The sequence below is a fragment of the Diachasma alloeum genome, unplaced genomic scaffold (genome assembly GCF_001412515.2).
Source record: "Diachasma alloeum isolate Michigan unplaced genomic scaffold, Dall2.0 Dall_scaffold_00371, whole genome shotgun sequence".
In the NCBI taxonomy this organism is placed as follows: Eukaryota; Metazoa; Arthropoda; class Insecta; order Hymenoptera; family Braconidae; genus Diachasma; species Diachasma alloeum.
The window spans coordinates 686,964-711,849 of NW_021680510.1; the positions used below are offsets into that span (position 1 = coordinate 686,964).

The 24,886-nt window shown below is 35.9% G+C and overlaps 2 protein-coding genes across 2 annotated transcripts; both read right to left on the reverse strand.

Moving 5' to 3' along the window:
- Positions 1–624: 624 nt before the first annotated feature.
- Positions 625–3,904, reverse strand: LOC107041659 (ubiquitin-conjugating enzyme E2 L3). Its single transcript, XM_015262300.1, has 4 exons — positions 3,495–3,904; positions 3,060–3,155; positions 2,687–2,873; positions 625–1,390 (listed from the first exon to the last, which is right to left on the reverse strand). Exons 1-4 carry the CDS (start codon positions 3,519–3,521, stop codon positions 1,224–1,226), a joined length of 477 nt encoding a protein of 158 aa, XP_015117786.1. The 5' UTR covers positions 3,522–3,904; the 3' UTR covers positions 625–1,223.
- Positions 3,905–7,932: 4,028 nt separating this feature from the next.
- LOC107041658 (phospholipase D1) lies at positions 7,933–23,810 on the reverse strand. Its single transcript, XM_015262299.1, has 5 exons — positions 23,580–23,810; positions 18,103–18,701; positions 15,753–15,873; positions 12,015–12,438; positions 7,933–10,325 (listed from the first exon to the last, which is right to left on the reverse strand). Exons 2-5 carry the CDS (start codon positions 18,648–18,650, stop codon positions 8,002–8,004), a joined length of 3,417 nt encoding a protein of 1,138 aa, XP_015117785.1. The 5' UTR covers positions 18,651–18,701; positions 23,580–23,810; the 3' UTR covers positions 7,933–8,001.
- Between the last annotated feature and the right edge of the window lie 1,076 nt (positions 23,811–24,886).

Consider the following 24,886-nt stretch of genomic DNA (forward strand, 5'->3'; position numbering starts at 1 on the left):
GTAGAATTTTTTTGAGGGAAGATTTTGAGTTGTGGGAAATGATTCTTGACATTATCAGAATACTCGTTTCGTAGATTATTTCTTAGACTGGGGAGCAGAATGTGTTAACGTTAATTATCTCACTGATGCCTAATTACCTCATTTTATGAGAAAATATAATTTTTTTTTGTCATGCAGTCCTCCAACTTTTCTAAAACATTTCCCAGTTTCTAATGAACAGAGACAAAAATCGTTTTCGTTGAAGAACTCATTCCGACTGGGATGTTTTTTTTAGTAATTGATAATTAAGAATTCAAAATCGTCTTTCGTTACTTTTTCACCCTCGACTTACTATCTTTTAAGACATTTATAAGTCTATGTAACAAATAGTTGTGCTTGTCCCCTGTCACCACTTCATTGTAAAAATATTTTGATATACACAATCATATTCCATGAATGATTTCCAGGAAGAAATTGTTCAGGCACGAGTATTATAATTAGTAATTTTTCTCCATTCAAGTTATTTTCGCTTCAGTACCATTTTTTTTATTACATCTCTGTAGATCTCAGACTTTTTATACCTCAATACGACGAATAATGACAGTATTCCACAACAGTTCTCGAAATAAATAAAGACTTTGTAGAAATAGCCTCAGTTATTTTATTCTATGAAAAATAAAGAGAGTATCGAAGCTACAGGGATCGAATTAATTCTCATTGAATGAGTAGAATGAAGAAAGATAGGATTTCCTCTTTGGCATTTGTTGTTATAACATGGAAGAATAACTTTTTTTTATCAATGAAGAGAGAAATTTCTAGGTAATTATTTTTATAAAACTGTTATTAATATTAATACATTTTCCTATAATAATATCAGAGCCAATTGAAAATGCTTCTTCCACAGATCCATTTTAATCAATGACAAATACGAATGATTATAGAAATATTCTACTGAATTGATATTATCTAAATCATAGTATTTATACAGTTTTGTTTATCATACATCGATTATAATCCTTAGTTGTTTTTTAAAATGATTTTTCCTTGCATTATAAATAATTTTAAGTTTTTTCATCGACGATAAACCAAATACTGTACACGTGTGGGAAAAGGGATATATCTCTGCCTGGTTTTTCTTTTCAGTGAGCCAATTACTTCTTTCTGGATTTCACGATTCTTATGAATCAGATATTCTTCGTTCTGACTGTAGGCATCCGTGGTGAGTAAACGGCTAATTAAAATGGTTATTCCGATGAAGATGGCTCTCGTCTCTTCTCAGCATGTTTTTTTGTAAATTCCTCGGCATTTTTCAAGTATTTCTTTCTGTCTTTTAGGAATTCCTCGGCCAAATCTGCTCGAAGGGGATGCTCGGGCTCGGGATCGTTGACTAATGCGATTAATGCTTGAATGACTGGAAAATGAGAATAGTTCGATTAATATTTATTGATTGAAGAAGCGAAACTAGTCGAGTGAAATATTCAATTCTCGTTTATTTGGGATTTGGGAAGGAAATTAATGAGTTTGAGGAAAAATGTGAAGATATTTTCTCAGAGACCCAAATCCCTATCGACTTTTTTGGCCTGCTGATTTGGCGTGGATCTGCTCATAGATCGATTTACTGTGTTTGATTTTCCCTTGAAATTCAAGGTGAAATTTGCATTTTACCAAAAAGTTGTTTCCAGCTATTTTTTAGAGTGTAAATAGAAATAGTACGCCCCACGCTAACCCTATTTCTGTATGCGCTACGAAAAAAATTACATTTTATCCCTGGAATTTACGTTAACGGAAGTGCTGAATCCGAATCCGACGTCGATTTTTACAAATTGTGGTCAGGTCTATTTATTTATAACATTTTTATTGTTTAATCGATCATATCCTGGAAACGGTTGCAGATAGAGAAAAAAAATTTAAACAAAAGATGTTTGTTATGTAAAAATACACATTTTTCATCATATAACTTTTTCTCCTAACTGCGATAGATAAAGAGTTATCGTGGATGGGAGGGAAGTGGCAGCCCGTTAACACTTGCGCGGATGTTGGGGCGCTCCGATGCGTTTATTGGCAAACTCGATCGAGATAGAGGAAAATGGTTCAAACGAAAAATGTTCATAATTGAATTTGACATATAATTGATGATTTTCCATTTGATCCGTCAATTTTTTTATGAATTTTTTAAGTTGATTGGTGAAGGCCCCTACTGGGAAATATGAAAAAAATTACAAAAATTTAATATTACCAACAAAGTATTTTACGGCATATTCAAGCTATTTTTGGTAGCAAATTTTTGTGAATTTTTTCAGATTTTCAAAATGGGTCTTTCGTTAATCTACTTTAAAAATTGATGAGAAATTAAAGAATTGATTTTTAAAAATCTGAAAAAAATCAGGGTGGATTTTTCATCGAGTAGCATCATGAAAAAAAAATGAAACGCGAGATGGTCAGGGTTTAAACTGGTCGAATTGACACGGAATGCCCCATATACATTCAATTATTGAGATGATTATTACTTTGAATTACTTCAATCCTTTCGAATTTGATGATTATTCACAAAATGAGTAAAAATACAAAAAAAAATCCGGGGAATTTTTTGTAAAAAATTTAACTGAGATTTTACCTTTTCCCCCGAAGCCACTCAGACCTCGGATGATTCGTAAATCAACCAGATTACCTGATTTCGTGGCTGAATAAATTAAAAATTCATGTTTACCTTGATCAGTTTTTGTCGCTGGCTTCCAGTGTTCAGCAGTGATAATGGGTAAACACACCTGTCCCTTCTCATCAACATTAGGATGGTAAATTTTGGTCTTGAACGTTATTCTCGGTGGTTTGAATGGATACTCAGCCGGGAAGTTAATCTCAATACGAAATGCTCCCTTATTGTACGGTGGATTGTCCTGGGAATAATTTTTATCCATGAAAAAAAATTAGTTCAAGCGAGTGCAAACGACATGTAGCACGTACGTAACCGCATGAGTCACGAAAAATACTAGTCATCCAAACCAAATTGTCTATAAAACTCTAGTTACGTGCGTGATACAGTTTATGGTGTCCAGAATGGACAGATAATTTTCCCAACTCACTGGTAATATGAGTCCCTGCCAATTGAGAATATTAGATTCATCTACTTGAATATTTGTGAAGCTCTTCATCGACGAAGCCCTGAGGTCTCCCAGCTCCTGAAAACGAGAATCAAAACACAATCAATGAAAATAAAACATCAATCAAGATCTATTAAGAAAACTAAAAACGTCGAACGTGATTTTTGTCAGAAACAATTGAGAAACGAGGTCATCTCTAAAAAAAGACAATCGCTTCCTAAAAAAAATACAGGAAGACCCTGGACAATTCCACTGGAAAAGCAAATGAATCTTCATAAAAACTCTCAACAAAAAATTACAGGAAAATTGAATTCCGATATTTTTGTTTAGAAAAATTGTTAAAGCCTCAATAACACATGTAATTTCGTCTCCTCGTCTCGCAATCTTTCGTTGAATAAAAAAATCCCGTGAACTTACCTTTTGCAATCTCCTCGTAGCTGCCATTTTGAAAATAAATTTTACTAGATTTTAGCGGCAGGCTTGCCACGAATTAAATCTCTCTTTCCTTCTTTTTATATAAAAAAACGTGTCAAGATGTTCTTCCTTCGCTGTCCCCTTCTGATGCTCGTGTTTTGATACGATGACCGTGGCAGTTTATCGGGACAAATCGATCACAGAATTACCCAATTTATCGGTTGATATTGATGACTGATTGATGCACAGGTTATATTAACTATTTATGTTCACGGTAATTGTTCGGGGTGATTTAACTCATGTAGAAATAACTTTACACTGGAGATTATCAACTATTTGCCATTTCGGGGAGGGGGGAATATAAAGAATAATCAGCGGTCGGACGCCATCATCCCATTTATAAATACCATGATGATTATTTTTATTTTACCCCAACAATATGGCGACGGGGGGAAAACACTAGATTCGGCCCGACGGTTTTTGTCAATTTTTATTCTCTTTCTTGTACTTTCGTTGTTCGGATTTTTTGGGGATATTCAGAGAGATGAAGACATTTGTTGATATTAGCACTGCTTTTGTGGACATCCACTAACATTCTGACGTTTTCACTCTTGATTTTTGGATTTTTTAAACTGTCAGGATTGCCAAAATTGATTTCAGTTTTTTGGGGTTTTTTATGGTGAAGTGTTGGACGTCTGAGAAGGAACTGGGAATGTGCGGTGTGGTGCGCAGAAGGTCTGAATTAAACACGCGGGGCGAGATTGGGAGTCAGTTCGCGATTTTCAACGGTTTGAGTTGATCTCGGGATTTAGAAAAGTTTATTTGGGGTTTGAGTGAAGAAGTAAATGTGTGGATTTATTTATCAAGAATTGTGGGACATGAAAAAAGGTGTTTGTGAATTTTTGTTGAGTGGTTGGACCATAATTGGACAGTCCGTGAGAAAACCGAGGGTTTTTACGTGATTGTGACTGGATTCTGTTCCTGAATAAGCTGATAATTAAGTGGGTGAATGGAACCTCATCTGTTTATTTAATATTATTTGATAAATGTTCATTTAATAGGAAATATGCACCGAGAGAAAAATGTCAGAGTTTTTAAACCAGTCTTGCTTGTGCCAAAAAAAATAATTGTTCTTTTCAATTGTTTTTGTGCTAAAAATGCAAAGAGTGCACTGAGATGGAAAATGTTTGTCGAAAAAATAGATTTAGTAGGGTAAACAGGTAAATTTCTGGACGGGCTTTAGTTTCTGGACATTAATAAAATGAAAATTGTACTGATTATTTCACCTTTCAATAACATCACTCGTGTATAACCATGTGATCAATTATTTTTTCTATTGATCGACATTTAATAGGGGAGGCTGGTAAAACGGACACTTTTGACTTTTTTAAAAATATTAATGAGGGATTGAAATGTTGATAAAATTTAATAATTTTTTTTAATACAAAGAACAATTATTCCTCGTTGTGACGAGCCTAAACTGAGCTCAATTGATAAATTTGTTTCTGAGTTATGAATAATTTTAAAAAGTCTAGTGTCCATTTTACCCCACCCTTCCCTAAATGAAAAAAAATATGGTCCAGTCGTTCAGAAATTAGGGGTTTTGGCTGCATTCAACTATTTCGTAACTAAATCATTCTTTGCTTTGTTATTTTCACTTCAAATAATTTTTTTATGCTAATTGAAACATTCTTGAAGGTATGGAAGCCATCATATCCCCATTTAGGTGATTCTTTCATTTTAGATCGTACAACGAAACTGGAGTTTCCCTTAACCGTCCAGCAAATGGCCTGTTCACCCTAGTTAAAAAAATATATATATTCTCTATGCAAGCAAAAAATTTCATTTCTAGTATTTTTTCTTTGTTATTCGATACTTCCGTACGTGTTTTAGTCCCGAAAAATGTTTGTTTTATGCGAAAGAAAGAATAGTAGTTTTTTATTTTTTATTTGATAATCACAGACAAGAAATTAATTCGTAAATGAAATAATGATAATGATATGATAGCGGTCTTGTAACTTAGAGACAAAATATTTCAGTTGAGATGTTTTGACTGTAGTAGGGGAGGGTGGGGTAAAATGGACACTTTAGACTTTTTTAAAATTATTCATAACTCAGAAACAAATTTATCACTTGAGCTCAGTTTAGGCTCGCCACAAAGGGAAAGAATCGTTCTTTCTATTGAAAAAAAATTATTTAATTTTATCCACATTTCAACCCCTCATTATTCCATTAGAAAAAGTTATGTAAAAATTTATATATAGAAATAATTCGTATAGAAATATCCGAACATCATATGGGGAAATCCTGTAGAATTTCTATACGATTTTTTTATACGTGACCCGCAGCTCTATTAGATTTCGAGATACTTATTCAAAACTGGCCGGTGGTTGAAATCAACTTGAAACATTTTACCGCTTCAGTACTGAAATAATAACGAAGTCATTCGACATAATCAACTTAATGAATAGAAGAATAAAATGATTGAATCTTGAATCAAAAAAGAAAAATTCTATAAAGTCTAAAAAATTTCTCGCTCATTCATGTGAAGTTTTCAAATCATTCAATTGAGTTTTGCATCCAAAAGAGTGAAATATGATTGTTAAATGAAAAGAATATATATTCTTGATGCAAGATGTTGAAAGGGAATTTCATGTGCGTGATTTTTTAGGTACGGAAATGTGTGTGCAGACGACAGCAATATAATAACATGCACTTATGATGTCACACGAGGAAAGTCATCATATGGAACTGGTGAGTGGACAAACTGATTTCCCAAGGCCTTTTCCTTAAAAAATAGTTTTATTATTAAATAACATCAACAACTTCATTTGTACAAATATTCTAAGGCATGGGTACTGAGCTTTTATAATTAATATCAAGTCATTAAAAAAATGCAAGACCGAGGTAACAATTCAACATTCTTTAACATTATCAGTATTATCCATAGTCGTCACTAGAGACGAGTAATTGGTAATATTGGCCCCTCAAGGTTTAATCATGGAAGTTGTCACTCGATTCTGAATTCAATAAGTAAAATTGCTGATATACAAATACTGTTGAGTTCATCGCCATTGGCAAGACATTAAGATGAAAAGAAGACATACCAAATTCGTTAAATAAATAGCAATAGGAAATATCACTTGAAAATTGTTAAAACTAGACTGTAAATTCTCTTTTCGTCAATTGTCCCTTGGAAATGGTTAAAATTCTCATGCGATTGTTAAAATATCTCTAAAAAACCTTTTCAAAAGACTTAGTTGTACTCCCTTTTCTCTCCCTAGCCAAAAGCGTTCATTATTTTTCTTGTAAGTTCAAGTCATGAAAAGAAATCAGTGGAAATTAACTGGTTTTGTGAAAAATATCCAAAAATATTTCTTGCAGTTGATAAAATCAAAATGTCTCCTGATGAATTTCTGAACCTAATGAAGTGAGAGATCAATAACCCGAGGAATATTTCTTCCTATAAATTTTTCCAAGCCTCACCTGTTCAAAATTATCAACAAAATAAATCCTTTCATCTCTGGAATAATCTCGCTCTAAAAAAATCTTTTCCAATCCTCGTATGTCAAGTAGTAAGAAAATGTGACTAAAAATTTTATAGTGAGCTGAAAATAGAGAGAAATCTTTTTTGTAGTCCTATAAAATATTCAACAATGTCCTGATGAATTTTCAAAATCAATGAATGGAGAGAAAAATGTTGAAGAATATGCTTGTAGGGAAATCGCCTACAACATTTGTCTCAAGCTCTTCCTTCCAAAAAAATTTGTAAACTGAATTCTCAACTCATCTAATTCCCCCCATAGTTCTTTCACACTTCTTTCATTCCTGAAAAAATCCTCAAAGGGATATTCTTCATGATATGTTGTCCTCGTAGCCTCTCCACGAGGGCTTCGAAGTGAAGATAAATGCAAAAAAAACATTTCCTGACTAAACTCCATCTGCATACCAAGCAGAATCCTCAAATCTCCCTTAAGGCCCGTGTGTATTATCTTTCGAACGCAATCTTGGTTGTTTTTTTTATTTTGGTAATCTGAAATGTTCTTCAATTGCCATTCAGTTTTACATAGCCCTGGAGTCTTCAAAAATTATGATTGTACAATCGAAAAAAAGTCGAAAAAAACTGAACATTTTCAAAGGGTGTTCTTGAATAATATTGGGAAATAAACACAATAGGGAGGAAATTGCAAATTACTGATTTATAGTATCTGATGGCTATTCAGTCGTCGTTTGTCACAATAGCCATTGCCTGTCAGATCGTTAGTTGCCATGATGAATTATCCATTTACAATTTCCTCTCTGTCGGACTTATTTTCTAATCTTTATTAAAAATGCTCTTTGAAAATGTTCAGTTTTGTTTCTACTTGTTTTGATTGCGCAATCATAATTTTTCGGAACACCTACGTGATGTAAAATCCAGTAGAGATTGTGATATATTTTAGATTATGAAGATGGAAAAACAATCGAGATAACGTTCGAAAGATAATCCATTCGGGCCTGAAACCTAAAATCAAGTCCATAAAGAAGTTGGCATCATGCCCTCGACCGTTCCAGCAGCCGGTGTGAGTGTCTCCTCGCACAAAAACCTGAGAGGCAGATCGACCAAGTGTCCCTTGACCCGCCCGAGCATTTCCCTGGCAGTGGTAGGATCAGAATGACAGAGTCCAGCTTCATTCTGATAAGCCTTGAGTGTCGAGAAGTTGGTAGCCTTGTCGGAGGGAATGCAATGGAACACCTCCTCATAGATCTCAGTATTGCTCTGGCTCCTGGCCTTCCAAACCCCAGACCAAAACGAGTGCCTAATAGGATCATCAACAGAGACCCTCTCCTTCGACCACAGGAGCCCCAGGTGCTCCTTGAACAGCTGTTTCCTGAGGCCCCCAGCGAACCTTCCACAAGGATACGACCCCTGATTCATCCTCCCCTCAGTGAACTCCTCGTCATGAATGATGACAGCAATTTCACTGTCCCTACTCGCAATCATGCTCCTGTCATTGATGTTGGCAGACCCACAGATGACAGTCTTATCGTCCACGATCATCAGTTTACTGTGCACATAAATAAGTTCAGTGACCATAGTTCCATTGAGCCTGGAGTGAGTCCTGAGACCGTGAAAGCTGATGTACTCACTGGGATCGTCGATCCCAGCCTCCACCAGCTTATTAAGAATAGCATCCTTCCCCCTGGATATCGATGAATAATTCCAGTGAGTGATTGCATGAAGTGCAGTCCCCGAAGGCCCCCCCACCTCGCCCTCAAACCCCGGCAGCAGTGGCATAACAACGAACACCCTGAACACTGTCCCCTCCCTGTGAGCCCTCAGAATCCTCTTCAGCAGAGTCTCCCCAATTCTATTCTTCACTGTGTGCCTGTCCATAGTAGCCAACGTGATGAAAAACTGGTTCTCAATGTAAATGTACCTCTCAGCCCTGGCAATAGCCTCGATATAAGCCTCGTGAATGCTCTGTTCCAGGGTGTCAGGCTCCAAAAAGCCAGCAGACCAGGAGCTCACAGACCTCAACACCTGGCACTTCACATTCTTCAAACTCCCATCCCCAAACACCTGAGGATTAACAAAGTTGCTGTAGGATTTTGGGAGTAAAAATGGGTAAGTGGCATTCAACTTGGACTTTTCCATTTTTATAGCATTCCAACGTTGAATGAAGTGTCTCGCCACGTCTCTAGCGCTGGCCCCCTGCACCATCACCCCAACATCGTGCCAGGGCATCCTCGGGGTGGTGCTCCTGTCCACGAGATCCTGATAGGGTCTCTCTAAGTCGTAGAAATCTTTGACTATGAAGTTCGTGTAATCCTTCCCCAACCAGAGTTTCGCAGCTCCAGGGAGACCCTTCATGATGTCCTCATTGTTCCTCAGGACTCCCTCAATGTCCACTGGCTCGTGTATAGCTACGTTGTCCACCTCATCCTCATCGTCGCTGCTGGCGATCTCCTGGGGGTTGTAAACCATATTTATCAATTCTTTTCGTTTCATTTTGACGTTCTGCTTGACCCTGTCGACAGTGTTCTTCGCCATGTCGAAGAGGTTTTTCTTCTGAGGGTCTGGGGTGTTGCATTTTCGATGCTCCATTTCTTGTGGGGGTGACAGGAGGGTCGGGTCGAACTTGTGCTGGGGCGGGGGCGAGAGAGACTGGCGTTTGGGGATCGGGAGAAGGGGGAGGCATTTTGTGGTGGCCATGGCTACTGTGTTGGTGGCGATGGCCAGGGAGAGGAGGACGTGACTGTCCGCTGGGGTCTCGATGGTTCGCTTGCTGCTGGTGCTCGTGATCTTTCCTCTCGTTGGGATGTAGATGCTGGACTGGTGGACTGACCCCAGGTCGGTCAGATGGTGCTCGTTGGTGTCCCAGCGACCGTAGCACAGGTCCAGACCTCCTAGGAAAGCCACTGACTGGTCCACCACGACGATTTTCTCGTGGTGCGCCCAGAGGAAGACCCCCACTCGAGCGTGGTCTGGGTGACGGAGGACTTTTATGTTCTCCGGACACTTCTCCACGAGCCTCTGCTTGCTGTAGTAACTGTTTATGCCGAGGGCCAACTCCACCTCTTTGTAGATCATTACGAAGATCTTGACGCCTTCCTGGGCTTTCCGTTGGAGGATCTTGTCCAGGCGCCAGTAGTCCCCGTCGATTATTGGGCGTTTCATGTAGATCTCTGGGGAGAGCCACCAGTCCGCTATGAAGATCTCCTCTTTGGCGGATTCTAGAGCGTCGGCGATCGCCGACATGTAGGAGGAACCGTCGATGAAGAAGTTGGAGGCGGTGTGCGCACGGTAGGGGGCGAAGGATTGGTGAGGGTTCGGCTGGATGAATGGTCTTCCTGAAACAGGGGAGACGGTTTGGTAACACGCTTTTTGAACTCAGGACTAAATCTCCGCGACAAAATTTCCGCAACAAAAGGCCCAAATGAAAAGAAAACTGAAGACAATTTCTCCAGCGATAATTGTATTGTTGACATCTGATATGCCGCCAATTTATTATTGGTACATTATATCTGTCGATAAATTATCCGATACAGTAGAGGCTTCGTATAAGATAGCTTAGGGACAGAGGAGAGTGGAATTCCGGGAACTCCTGTGCCCCCACTACGCGCTCTCATAGAGAGGAGAACAAGAGGGATCAGCGGGTTTCAAGTAAGATACCTCGCTCGTTGCGTTCGGATTCAATGAAATTTTCATTTTTACTTAATGAATATCGATAACTAATCAATTTATATGTGTTTAATGTTTTGAATTTGTATCGGCCTCATTCCCTTTTGTCTCTAAACATAACCCCGCGTGATAGAATGACAGCTGATGTTGGGGGATTGTTGGTGGACTCGAGAATAATCACAGACGAAAAATTACGATTTTTCGATGGGAAAAGTGAAAAAAAGCTATGTATATTTTCATTACTTACAAAAAGTGGTGTGCCCTCCCTTAAGGTCATTAAACCCTCATGATCATTTCGTTGGTCCCTCCCGTTTGACCCTGAACACCGTTGGATCATTATGACTACTCTCTTCTCGTTGAAAAATGACCGGAACCATAGGTATCTTATAAGAAGACCATGGAACATAAACATTCGGGAGGCGATAAAAGTGCCGAGAGTGGGGGTAGGCCTTGAGCGCTCGGCGCGCGAGGTATCTTATAGAGAGGTATCTTATACGAACCCTCTACTGTATTTCATGTGTTTATAATTTCGAATGATAAACAGTAAGTAGCGAGAAATTTCTATTAAAATTTTTCTTACGTGGAGAGCCCCATTTCGCCCCAAGTTTTCAGACATTTAACAATGATTTTATTATGTAAACATTGCAGGCTTGAATTTGAATCTCGATATTGAACCGTTGGAAAACATTTAAAAAATCTGAGAATAATTATAAAGTTTACTGTTGGAAGAAGATTGATGAAATAATGAAAAAATTGTAATTTTCGAAAATTAAGAGCATTATTTTTCTATAAATAATTCATAAACAATCAATTGTCTACCATAAAAATCATTTGTTTGGCATCATAACAAATTTATTCTATTTAGAATTTTACCAGAAATCGATTTCATGCCTAAAAAAATTAGGTTTCCAAAAATTTAGATAATTTCAATTATTTATTTGCAAACAACGAATGTTTAAAAAAATTATAATTCTGTGCCAAATGTAATTTGAATGAGGCTGAATATTCATGATTTTTTTTCAAATTTTTCTCACGCAATTTGATGATTGAAAATGGTTGAATCTACAGTGTGGTCTATACCAAACTGTAAAAAATACTTGGATATCCTTAAAAGTGAGAGGAATCTGTTGAGAATGTCTTTATAAAACAGGCCGTCGTTAATCCATATCTTTTTTTCAACTTCTAATTTAAAACAAAAATAATCGTATCATGAAATTGTTCTAAGATTGAAACAATTCAGAATTTTACCACTAAACTTATAGAGTAATTGGTATTCGATGCATTTCTCGATCTTAATACTTAAATTTATTGGCTAATGTCATAAGAGTATTGTTTAAACCCCATTGTTTTCATCTCACCTTGATTACTCGCTGCCCTCTGTATGAATTCCAGCCACTCCCTGGCCTTTCTACGTGTCCAGCACTTAATCACAATATGCCTGCTTGAATTCATAATTTGCAGTCCATTCCTCAGTCCAGTAGCATACATACCCGAACTCACTTCGAATCCGTTGTCCATCAGTATCACTGACTTGATCTTCCCATCCTTTGGCGTTATGTACGCAACGAAGGTGTCCTTGACCACCAGATGTCTTCGGTGCCACGTGCCACATAATGCTGTGCAGAAGTAGTAGAGTCTTACGCAGCACATGCCTTCAATGAGACCAAAGAAGTTGCATCCTGCTTTCGCACTTGAACCTGTTCGTTTCAGGATTATTCCTTCCTTTCCTTTTCCACCTAGGTCTTCGATGAAAGAGAGGTACGACAGTTCCATAAAGTTAAGCTGAAACATAAAGTCAGTTAATGAATCCATGAGTCAACGATCTGTTGTTTTGGTCTGGAAGGGCTGTGATGAGACAAAAACATGTTCTCAACTAAGTCTCAAACATAATATGTTTGAAATATTTCGTCTTTAAGGTACAGGATTGCTGTCAACTCGTTATTATTATTCCATTTAAGAATTAAGGATATCCAAGTACTTTAGCCATTTTCGCTTCCGAATGGAAGCTTTGCTTTTGACCGATTTTTCGATTTTAGAATTTTGATTACAAATGGTCTAGAATGTTATGAAAGGTGAAGAAATGACGTTTTCGTCATATCTGCCCGGAAAGTTCGATTTTCCTCCCCAAATGACGGGAGGAAACGAGTCAACGATCTGTTGTTTTCGTCTGGCAGGGGTGTGATGAGAGAAAAACATGTTCTCAAGTAACTCTCAAACAAAATATATTTGAAATATTTCGTTTCTAAGGTACAGGATTGCTGTCAACTCGTCATTATTATTCCATTTAAGAATTAAGGATATCCAAGTACTTTAGCCATTTTCGCTTCCAAATGAAATCTTTACTTTTGACCGATTTTTCGATTCTCGAATTTTGATTACAAATGGTCTAGAATGTTATGAAACGTGAAGTAATTAAGTTTTTGTCATATCTGCCCGGAAAGTTCGATTTTCCTTCCCAAATGACGGGAGGAAAGTGCGAGGGGCTATTCACAGACGTAATCGTGGTGTCACTCGCCAATTTTAATCAATTGTAATCCCAGTGAAATCAATGGAATCATTGTAACCACATGATTACCATATTTGTAATCAAGTTTTGGTAATCAAGTGGTAATCATTCGTAATCACTGTAATCATTGGTAATCAGTGTAATCTTCGTAGTTGCTCCTAATGAGACCGTGAATTTTGTTTTTGAATTTTCGAGCGCGTCATTTCTACCAACGGTAAGTCTCAAGGATCCCTGGATCAATTTTTCTTGGAATCCCAGATGTTTATGGTTCAGAACCTTGTATAGCCAAAGCGTTTGGCACAGAGCATTTGTCCGTGGAAAATTGATTCAACAGAGTTAAAATTTGTTCTTATTCTGGAGAACCAATAACTGAATTATTTTTGAATTATCTGCTGGTAAGTTTCATTTTCCATCAATGGTAGATATTCAGTAAATTCATTTTGATGATAGCACTTATAAATCCCCAAATTTTTAGATGGAGTAATGGAGACTGCATTCCTCTGTTCTAATTCCCGCCCCTGCTTCCTCATTTCTTTGCAGGTTCTAATAATTAATTATTCCATCGATTCATATCTAATAAGAGGCCATTTTTAGTGATTTCAATGATTACAGATGTTTGGTAATCACAGAATGTAATCGACGAAATCATTTGTAATCATGTAATCACATTCTGTGCTCTTGGTAATCACGGTTATCACATAGACAATGGTAATCAGTGTAATCAATCCCGTAATTCTGGGTAATCGATTACATTTTGTAATCGCAGTGTCACCCAATTCGCCTGTGAATAGCCCCTCGGAAAAGTGGCTTATTTCATTCCTCGGATTTCTGCTGTTTTTGACGATCCTTGGAATGACAGAACCCACGTTCCTCCCTGCATCTACGGAGAAAAATCGAACTACACCGTGCAGTTGTGACGAAAAATAGTATGTGCACCTAGGAAGCAAAACAAGACATTCAAACCCGCGTGTTTACCGTCCTTGGATTTGCCTCGGGCAGTAATCTACACAGAGAGAAATGTTCAGTAAAAATGGAACTCACAATTCGCTCAACGATTATGAAATCGACTCAGAAAATTTAAGTGATGGTATCGTAATTTTTCACAGGAGATTCAGATCAAAATTATGGAACGCGCTGGAAAAATTCCGTGACAGTTCTGTAAAATTTCCTACAACCACAGTTCGCTCCGGAATTATGGAAAAGACACGTAATTTTTACTTATTTATTATGGCTTCCGGATGGATGCCGCGTCTAGATTCAGCTTTTTGCCGACGTTTCGCAAACATTTCAGTCTGCATCATCAGGGCTTGGTCGCTCCGATGTCATAATAAATAATAACGTTGGCCGCGAACGCCTCAAAACTCGTACGTAATTTTTATTGAATATTTCTCTCCGTGTACACGCGGCTTGAAATGTTTTGTTTTCCTCCCTTGGTGCACAACCTACTAAAAAATTTTTCTTCTCGTATACCCTTTCGGGTCTTTACGATTTGTTCCCTTCCCACCCCCCCTCCACCCCCTGTACCGCATTTGCCGAAGGGAGGGAAAACCTTATTCGAGGGAAAAACCTGCCCTGGTACAGTCGTCCTTTTTGACGGGACTACCGCTCGGCAGTGAAACTGTGAGATTAGAGCGCTCTAACCGCACGGCCACTACCGTCGGTCACAATCTACTATTTTACGGTCATGTCTGTATGTATGGATCCGACAACTTGGGTTTTTGGTGATTAATTTTGAAAAAACTCAACATAAATACGGTGAAATTTGTAGATAAAAATCTGAAATTTTGGCTCATTGCAGCTGTTACTGAGCTCAACTTTCGCGCGCTGTTTCAGTCCGATCGGTCCAGTAGTTCTTGAGATATAACAACTTATTTAAATTTCGTTTTTCCTCAATATTTCAAAAACTACTGCATCGATTTCAATTTTTTTTTTCAAAATACTCATCTCAATGGCCTCTATGTGGGTCAATCAGCATAGATAGACTCTTTAATAGACAGTTTCGAGACATTACCATTTTTATTTTTTCATGAAAAATCTTGTACGCACGATAACTTGAGAAACAAAGGAGATAGATTGAGGTGATTAGCAAATCTGATCAAATTGCGGTTTAACCAGACTTCTTGTCTATAAAACTCCTGTGACGGTTACGATCCAAGAAATCCACTTTTAATTCAACATATTCAGTGTTCTTGATTCCACCTGTGCCACGTGGGATGGCACAGGTTCGATTCTTGAGTGAGGTTGAGTACTTCGAGATTTGATGATTAAGAGGTTTTTTTTGAAGGAAAGAAAAAAAAAATTACCAATTATCTGTCAGTGGTCAGTGTTGCCCTAGGGAGCCGTTTTGCCCTACCCTCCCCTATAGAAATTCGTATACGTGAAAGAACATATTGATTCCAATCGACTTAATAAACTGCGATGAGTCATACAAAATCTATCGAATTGTCAGGCGCGCGGAGCGCGTCTTCGATCTCGTGACGCAAAAAGTAACGGTCACATGTCTTCTGTCGAAAGGTTCGAGGCCCTGCTCGTTTTCCCTTTGAATTAGTCTCTTAGTTTTTCAGACTGAAGGAATAATTTGAGAACTTACTGTTTCTGCATGACGTTTGTAAATCTCAATCCTCAATAAATTAGTTAAGTAATCCTCCAATTCTTTCATTCGATGACTAACGAGTTCGGATGGGAGGAGTGCATCAGGTCTGTTCGGAAATCTGAAATAAGAATTGCGTATAAATACCACAAAGTCTTGGATGGAGAATATCTAGTGTTGATGGGTGTCAGAAAAAGTCGAAAGCTGTATTAAGGATAATCGGGCGAGCCCGGAGGTTTAGAAAAAAACAGCCATTTTTTTACGTATTCTTTAAATGATGGAAAAGGCATGTGCAAAGTTTCAGACTGGGGAGCATGGTTAATTTATTATGAATTTTTGAAAAAGTGGTTATTCAACCTGTGATCTTATAGAAATCACAAAAAGAACTGCAAAACTCAAGGAAAAAAAGCAGCCAAAGTCATGAAACTTTAGACACATTTAGAACATGTGATCAATGATTTTTTGAGTGAAAAAGATTCTCGCCCGGAAGCATTGTTTATTAATAATAGCGAAAAAAGTACTGAAAAATGAAATTTCTGCGCACGCAGCCCGAACGAGCAGCAACGTCTCAAGTACCGATCGGGTGGGGGTAGCGCGGTCAATTTAAACGTCTCTTGAGAGAGAGCGATGAAGCGCTGGGATTGGAGCTCCTTCGAACCAGTGGTACCAGCTCCTCGTGAAAAAAAAAAACACTACCTACGATGTTGCCACTTTTTCGCATGGATTAATATTTTTTGATTGATTAAAAAAAAAACAATCTGAAAACCATTCAATGCGTGGAACAGATACAAATAAATTTGATTAGCTCCAAAAATAATTTTTAACCGGAGATACTCTCTAATATTGCCTGAATTTTGAATTCGAATGGGAAAAATTTTTTTGCTCAGCGATTGGTTTTCTGCAGGAAAACAATAGAAACCCCATCGTCTCACCTCCTACATTTCCTCCTCACCCGATTATCCTTAATGTACCAATGTGACCGTTTGCGGAAATTGTGAAGAAAAATTATGTTCGTCACTCGATCAAAAAACTTTTTTTGATTCGTGTGATTGCATTCCTCGGCTTCGTCTCGGTCTGCAAACCTCCCATTCGTCAGAAGTTTTTTAGTTATTAAGTTTTTAAGTCATTTTTCCGTACTGATCTTTACTTTTCCTCGTCCGGGGATTGGTATTGACCCTTCCCCAAACTCATAAAACTGAAAATCACTACGGAAAAATATCGTTCACGAGCACTGTGCCATGGGGTTTTTTTACTCGTGTGCATAGAGAGAAATATTCAATAAAAAAGACGTAGCTTTTCCGTAATTCCGGAGCGAAATGTGGGTGTAGAAAATTTTACCGAACTGTCACGAAATTTTTCCAGAGCGTTCCGTGATTTTTACCTGAATCTCATGTGAAAAATTACGATACCGTCACTTAAATTTTTTGAGTCGATTCCGTAATCGGTGAGCGAACTGTGAGTTCTGTAATTTTTACAGAACATTTCTCTCCGTGTGGATGGCCTCCGAGCCGTAGGCGAGGACGGGCCAACCACACGAGTAAAAAAACCCCATCGCAACAGCCCAGGAACAATATTTTTCTGTAGTAATTTTCAAGTTTTCGAGTTTGGGAAGTATGTAATACCAATTCCCAGACGAGAAATCGTGAGAAGCAGTACAGAAACTATTTGGGCCTGGTGACGAAAACAGGGATCCCCATCAATATTAAATTTCTGTAATATTACAAGAATTTGACCCTTACATGACTGAAAGTTTTAAATATATTCATTAAATTTTTCAAATAATATAATATTAATAATCCGATTTTTTTACGAATAATGATATACTTAAAATTTGTTAATATGAAACTGTAAATTTACTACTAAATGAATAATTCAAATTTCTTGAAAGGGGATTTTCGACTACACAAGTAATCGTCAATCTTCCTACCTAAAATTATTGATTGATAAAATAGTTGAAAATTTGAATATTTGAATTGATGATACTTAAGTACTCAATAAATTTCAAGAGTGATGTTATCTAATTAAGGGCTGCAATATTAACCGTAATAAAATATTACAAATTTGGCTATCCCTGGCCGAAAATAGCTATTTTTCACACCTATCGTAGTATACTATTATTTCTTATCCATCTGATGATCGGTCATCTCCAGAAGGGTTCGGGGATATCTTCAGATTGTACATCGAAAGAGTTTCGAAGGGGAGAAATACGCATCAATATATAAAGTCAATATGACAATTGCCTCGTGTTTGACTCAACCGTCCAGGATATTCTGAGAATAATGCGTTTTTTATAAGATTCACTTCAATATTTTTTGCTGCACCGTCTCTATTTATTCACTTGTTCAAATACCTTGGCAAAGCTCCTCTGCACTTCCTCTTCTTATTCTCCTCCAAATTCTTCAGACTATTCCTTCTCTCTCGATGGCTCCTCGTAGGAAATGGAATATTCAGACTAGCTCTGTACAATTTCAACTGGTTATGCAAATGCTGAATGTGTTTGTACCTCTTCTTAACTGTCCAAACAAATGGCCCATGCTTAAACTCAATTGTGTATAAATTTGGGTTGATGGGGTGTGTGGTAACACTCCTTTCATTTTCGATGATGTTCACTCGAATCTCTTCACCACGTATAAAAATATTTGTGTTAGGGTTCTTAAATTTAACTGCTGGTGCATGAATCGAGGAGAATGGAATGATTTTTCGTTGGTGCTTGTTGAGGTGATCATCAGTTATGTCTGGGAGATTTATCGTTTCTCCATTCTCGATTATCGTGATGTCGAGGGAGTCTGGGACTCCGAGTTCATCATCGTACTCAGAGTCGTGGGACAGACCAGTGTCCTCACTTATTTCTCTATTTAGCGTTACGTTTGTTTCTTCAGGGGCTGCTACCGTCGGCATTGTAATGAGTTTATTTCGTTGTTTGGCTTTAGCCTAAAAATGTTTCGTCATCTGGAGAATAACTAAATTGAGGAAAATATGGCTATAAAACTGTTGAAAATTATCTATACTCCTTGGAAATTTCTATCAAATCATAGTTCCACTGAAATTTAAGGGAATTTCGTAATTGAAAGCTCACAATTTCTTGAAAAAAATAAATGGAAACTGTTCACTGAGAAAACAAGTCGATAATGAGTTCCCAGAGGCAAAAATAATCGATAAAATTATGATGTGATTTTTCAGAGATAAGATTTTTGAATGAATTACTCTATACCAGGATGTATTGAATCGATCAACACAAAATTTTATACACAGGTGTGATTCAATAATGCTAATTAGTAGCTAGAATCTCAGATGTTTATTCCAAGTTTTGCGTGGATTATGGAACGCCACATTAATTTTGAAATTAAAAAATTAAACAAACGCGAATATCTCGAAAACTTTGTATGAATGAGTATTCATATTTTGATTGATGTTGATAGGGGGCGATAAGACGAGTATTTTGACAAAAAATAAAAATAATCGGACCAGTAGTTTGGGAGATATTGAACAAGACATTTTTTCACAAAAAATTGAATATCTTCTAAACCACTTGTCCGATTTCGTCTATCCACAATCCTATCCTGCAATACTATAAGAGCTACAATCTCACCAAATTTCAATCCCCTATTTAAATATTTTTGGGAGTTATCGTGCAGAAAACGATTTTCTCATAAAAATGAAAAATGCCGATTATTACTAAAATGTCCCTAGTTACATAGCAGTATTGTGATTTGATTTGATGGATATTATCACAAGAAATATTTTGGCGTCTAAAAAATTCAATTCAGTCACGTAGTTTTCGAGATATTAAGGAAAAAAAATTTGTGAGAAATTGCTGTGAAATTGCGGCCCGAAGTGCGAAAGTAATACCAATTACGAAAACCAAAATCAACCTTCAACCTTCAACCTTTGGTTTTACGAAATTTCAGAGTTTGAGCTCCAACTGTAGTCCTTTTTCTGTGAAAACTCACTAAAATATTCTGAAAAATTCTGAAATTCTGAAATATTGTCACGTTTCATGATATTCTACGTCATTTCCAGGCAAAATTAGAAGATCGTCAAAATCAACTATTGCAAAGCTTCCACTCGGAAGCAAAAACACTGATAAAAAACGTGTTTACTTATGGCTGAATTAAGCCCAGAATAATAATCTATTAATAATGCGAAAAAAAGAAAAATTTTTGAGAATTCTGAGAGGATTTTTTTGAGAATTCTGTTTTTATGAATTATTTCTTTGTGTCAAGAAATTCATGGCTCGAAAATGGACAAGAAAAAAATATCTTATACAGAGAAGAAAAAACTTTCATCAAGAGATTTTATACTTGAGTTTTTGTCCGTAAGATGAGGCATAATTCAGTAGCGAAAATGTAAAACGGTACAAGTCAATTTTTAATATTGATCAATTTTCAATGAATATCTCAGAATCTAAGGGAGATAGCAAAATTGTTGTTATAACCTTTTTTGTAGAGCCGATTGAGTGCTACAACAAACGTAATTACGAAAATTTCGTTATCTCCCTTAGATTCGGAAATATTCTTCAAAATGTCACCTGGGAGATAAGTCGACTTAAACCGTTTTGCCACTTCGCTATTGAATTAGATCACAACCAGAAAGCGATTTCTCGAACCAAGTCAAGTAGTTTTTGCATTAAAATATTTAAATTTGAGACTAAAAAACTATTGAATGAATTGATTCAACTAGATTTCGTTTGAGAAATCACTTTGTTGTCATGAAAAATTTATCCTCGTCTTTGGGTCAAGTGCAAAATCTCTCGACGACAGTTCATTTTTTCTCAGTGTAAAATATTGTTTGCTTGTCAATTTTCGAACTATGAGTTTCTTAATTCAATTTTTTCATGAAAACTAATCGAAATTAGGCACAATCTAGGTAAATATATTCTTGAATTCTAAATGGATTGACATTCTGTGTAATTCGGTAGTGAATATTCATGTTTTGATTGAAAATTCAAGTGTATGTCGGAGAATTCTCATCTGTTGCTTAATAATTTGGAACTTCCTTGAATTTTCAGTAAAATTTTAAATTACACGATTTTGTCGGGACAAAATTTAATTCAATCTCGTTCTTCTAAAAGTTATTACGAAATGCTCCACGTAATTACAATTTCTTCCTAACAGTATATAGTAAAGTAGTTCGATTTATAAGATGAAAATATTCTCCAATTTTTCGGAGAGACTTTTTTCAAGGACAAAGCCTCAAGGGTCCTTTGGATAGTCAATTTTATGGGCTACAACAAAAGGTTTTCTAATGTTATATCTCAAAATCTTGGATAATCGCTCAATCAACAAAGACTAGATAAGACTCTGACGATTTCACTTTTGTTACCGGCTTCAGTTGAAAAATATTTTGACATAACGACTTCGGAAAATCTTCGGAAAATGTTTTCATAACAAAATCAACTTGATAACAAAGATTAATAATTATTTGAAAGATTTGTGAAATCTCAGAAACAATTTGAAGGGGAATGATTTGATTTGATTTGATTAAGGGGAGATCGCACTAAAATTTCGAAATTGCTGGTGCCTTCACCGGTCGTGCTGATGAGTTTACTACTTCAGTTCTAATGTAAAAAAGTACGAAAAAATGAGATTTTGATTTTTTAATATTTGTGTTCTTTTAACGTCGTTTCGTTCTTAGACAATTTTTTCCATCCAAATTTCAGCCAATAGATTTGCACCATTCGATGGTATTTTGCACAGCGTACAGTGTATGCAACTGATAATTCTTTATGTTGTTTATAAATAAAAAACAAAAGGTCAAAAAACAAAGTTTCTATCTGTGAACTGCGAATTTCGTTTTATAACGCAATTGTCTTGGTCAAAATTTTGATGGGAAAATTATCGTTGTACCTTGTGGCTATTGGATTTACGAGAAGACTGTTGAGAATTTTTGACTGAAATTGATGGTACATTTCTTGGAATTCAGCGCCATTTAGATAGTTATATTCTTGAATTTTCAATCTATTTCACACCAAAAATTCATGTTTTGATAAAAAATTCAAGTGAGTTGATGAACTTTCGTTTTCCTGTTGCTCAAAAATCTAGAATTTTCAATTAAATTTGAAATTTAATTATTTTTCCCTCCAAATGGTACTCAATAGCTCTTTCCTGAAAATTGCTACTGAACTTTCCATGAAATTTCATTTCTTCTCTAATAGTCCAGTTGGAATTTTAATATTTGTGTAGTTTGTACTAGAATTATTGCAATTCAATATTTTGAAATATCCCAATAGTAAACGAACTCAATGTTTCAAGTAAAAATGTTAAAGAAAAATTGTAATTTTACTGGGAATATTAAAATTTCTAGAATCATTGCATTTTTTGTTTCAAAAATTTGTAAAAATTTAGGAGTGATTTTTGACAATTTTTTCAAATTTTTCAATGAAAAAAAAATTCCCTTCACTTTTAAGACTAAAGGAGTACTCTTCACTAATTTTTTTTGTTTGAAATTTTGCTAACAATCCTAAACAATAATTTGTAATTCATTTTTTTTTTAATTTTGTTTTCCTGTGGCTCAAAAATCTGGAACTCCTTTGAATTTTCAATTAAATTTGAAATTTCATTACTTTTCTCCTCTAAATGGCACTCAATAGCTCTTTCCTGAAAATTACTACTGAACTTTCCCTAAAACTTCAGTTTTTTCTAACACTATAGTTACAATTTAAATATTTATGTAAATTTCGTACTAGAGTTATTGCAATCCACTATTTTGAAGTATTCGAATGATACATAAACTCAATATTTCAAGTAGAAATTATAATATTTTTTGATATTTTTACTTGGAATATTAGAATTCGTAGATTCGTTTTTTTTGTTAGAAAATTTATAAAAATATACGAGTGATTTTCGAAGATGTTTTTTCAAATTCTTCAATAAAAAATGAAAAATTTCCTCATTTTCAAAACTGAAGGGGTAATAAGTAGGGGACAATGAGGTAAAATGGACACTGTTTACTTTTTCTCAAATGCTACTGACTTATTGAATCGTTAATAAAATTGTATCATTTTTTTTCAATAAAAAGGGCAATTCTTCCCCCTTGTGATGAGCCTAAACTGTGCTCAGTTGATAAATATATTTATGAGTTATGAATATTTTTAAAAAAGTGAAAGGTGTCCATTTTACCCCACCCTCCCCTCCTCTTCATTGAGTTTTTTATCTAAAATTTGCCTGCCAATCCCCAACAATACTTTGTGATTCATATTTAAAAAAATTTCGTTTCCCTGTTATTTCAAGATCTAAAATTTCATTTAATTTTCAGTGAAATTGGAAATTTCATAATTTTCCCCTCTCCCCCCGAGTCGAGTTTAAATCGTGAACATTACTACTGAACAATTCATGAAATTTCAAATATCCCATGAGATTTTTTAAATGGAGAATCTTCCCAATATCAGAAAAAATGACAGAAAAATTTCAATCCTCGTGGTTCCCAGGACCTTTAAAATTTCAAAAATACCCCATAAATTCATCACGCTGTAAACCACCTCAAATGATCCTCTCATCAACGACAATCAAAACAATAGTCACGACTCGTCTCATGAATCCTCACTCAATCATCATGACCACCGACAACTTCATTACTAATAACTCGATTCTTTTGTAACACCATAAGACATTTCATAAAAATCCTTGAAAACTGAACACAATGCACTGAATGTTTTTTTATATCCTTGAGATTGAGGTCACTGTGACGTGCACGTGAAAATATGAGGGTTTACGTCAACTTGAAATTCGTCATAAGTTCTCGTAATATTAATTAAAGACAAAGAACTCATCACATCACAATCAACTTGAGTCTGAAATCTTCCTTTGATTGAAGAATTGAAAAGGATACAATTTAAAAAATCCAGAGGCACTATTGTCTTCAGCTGTTGCAGCATAACTCAGTTTTACGTTAAGGTTATGTCTGGAGTAATTCCAACGATGCAAAATCACCCCCCGAAGTGTCTATTTCTATCTATGATAAAAAAAGTTGAGATAAGGAAGCACGGACGTTTGTGTCACATTGTCACTGGAGAGCTGTTAATTGGTAAGGTCTACGCGCTCAGACTGATTCACAGCCTGACACTTCATTTGATTCGTTCAACCCGCTTGATCATCTCGTGTGTTAAACAGGCATTTAACAGCCGAAAACCTACGGACTTATCCGAACGCTCGCGAGTGTCGGGCGACTGAGTCGAGCCCTAGGTCGTGTGATCATCTAGACTCAGATACTTAGATAACGCCGAAACATGTAACACCCTACTTTAGAAAGAGACAATATCTATGCGCGCGCTCTCGCGCGCGCTGATCTATTTGTTGAAATGAAGAAATGGAATTCATTGAATTTAATTTTCTCATTAATACCTTATAAATATTGATAATGAATCAAAAAGAATTCGACTAATGATTGAAGTGAATAGCGAAGTAGAGTAAAAGAATCTATAAAGAATTTTTCATTTTCAATTAATTATCTTCATTTTTTTAAATAATCGGTCTCCATAAAAGGATAGAATTCATTAATTTCATCGATGATATACATCCATGTGAAATATACATATATTATATATATATTATATATATGACGTGAAAAAAAACTTTACCACTGAAGAATTTGAAATTATGTCACTGAAGAATTTGAAAATGCCACGTGTTTTTTTTGTGAATAACTTCGTGTCACATATTGACCAATCAGAATTAAAGATTAGCGGTCAGGCAGTTTCGAGATATTTCGATATAAAACAACTTCACGTTTCTTTCATCTTTAGTAAATAGGATCTATTCATTTATTGAAATGAAGAAATGGAATTCATTGAATTTCATTTTCTCATGAATACCTTATAAATATTGATAATGAATCAAAAAGAATTCGACTAATGATTGAAGTGAATAGCGAAGTAGAGTAAAAGAATCTATAAAGAATTTTTCATTTTCAATTAATTATCGCCATTTTTTTTAAATAATCGGTCTCCATAAAAGGACAGAATTTATAAATTTCACCGATGATATATACACATGTGAAATATATATGTATATATATGACGTGAAAAAAAAATTTACCACTGAAGAATTTGAAATTATGTCACTGAAGAATTTGAAAATGCCACGTGTTTTTTCTTGTGAATAATTTCGTGTCGCATATTGACCAATCAGAATTAAGGA

What these genes read in the sequence shown, in the direction of transcription:
- LOC107041659 (XM_015262300.1), bottom strand. Translation starts at nt 3,521, where the DNA reads ATGGCAGCTACGAGGAGATTGCAAAAG. An exon ending in CTACGAGGAGATTGCAAAAG is followed by an intron (nt 3,156 to 3,494) that starts GTAAGTTCACGG and finishes TCTCGTTTTCAG; the next exon opens with GAGCTGGGAGACCTCAGGGC. An exon ending in AGCGACAAAAACTGATCAAG is followed by an intron (nt 1,391 to 2,686) that starts GTAAACATGAAT and finishes CTCATTTTCCAG; the next exon opens with TCATTCAAGCATTAATCGCA.
- LOC107041658 (XM_015262299.1), bottom strand. Translation starts at nt 18,650, where the DNA reads ATGCCGACGGTAGCAGCCCCTGAAGAAACAAACGTAACGCTAAATAGA. An exon ending in ACAAACGTCATGCAGAAACA is followed by an intron (nt 12,439 to 15,752) that starts GTAAGTTCTCAA and finishes TTTATGTTTCAG; the next exon opens with CTTAACTTTATGGAACTGTC. An exon ending in GAGGGCAGCGAGTAATCAAG is followed by an intron (nt 10,326 to 12,014) that starts GTGAGATGAAAA and finishes CCCCTGTTTCAG; the next exon opens with GAAGACCATTCATCCAGCCG.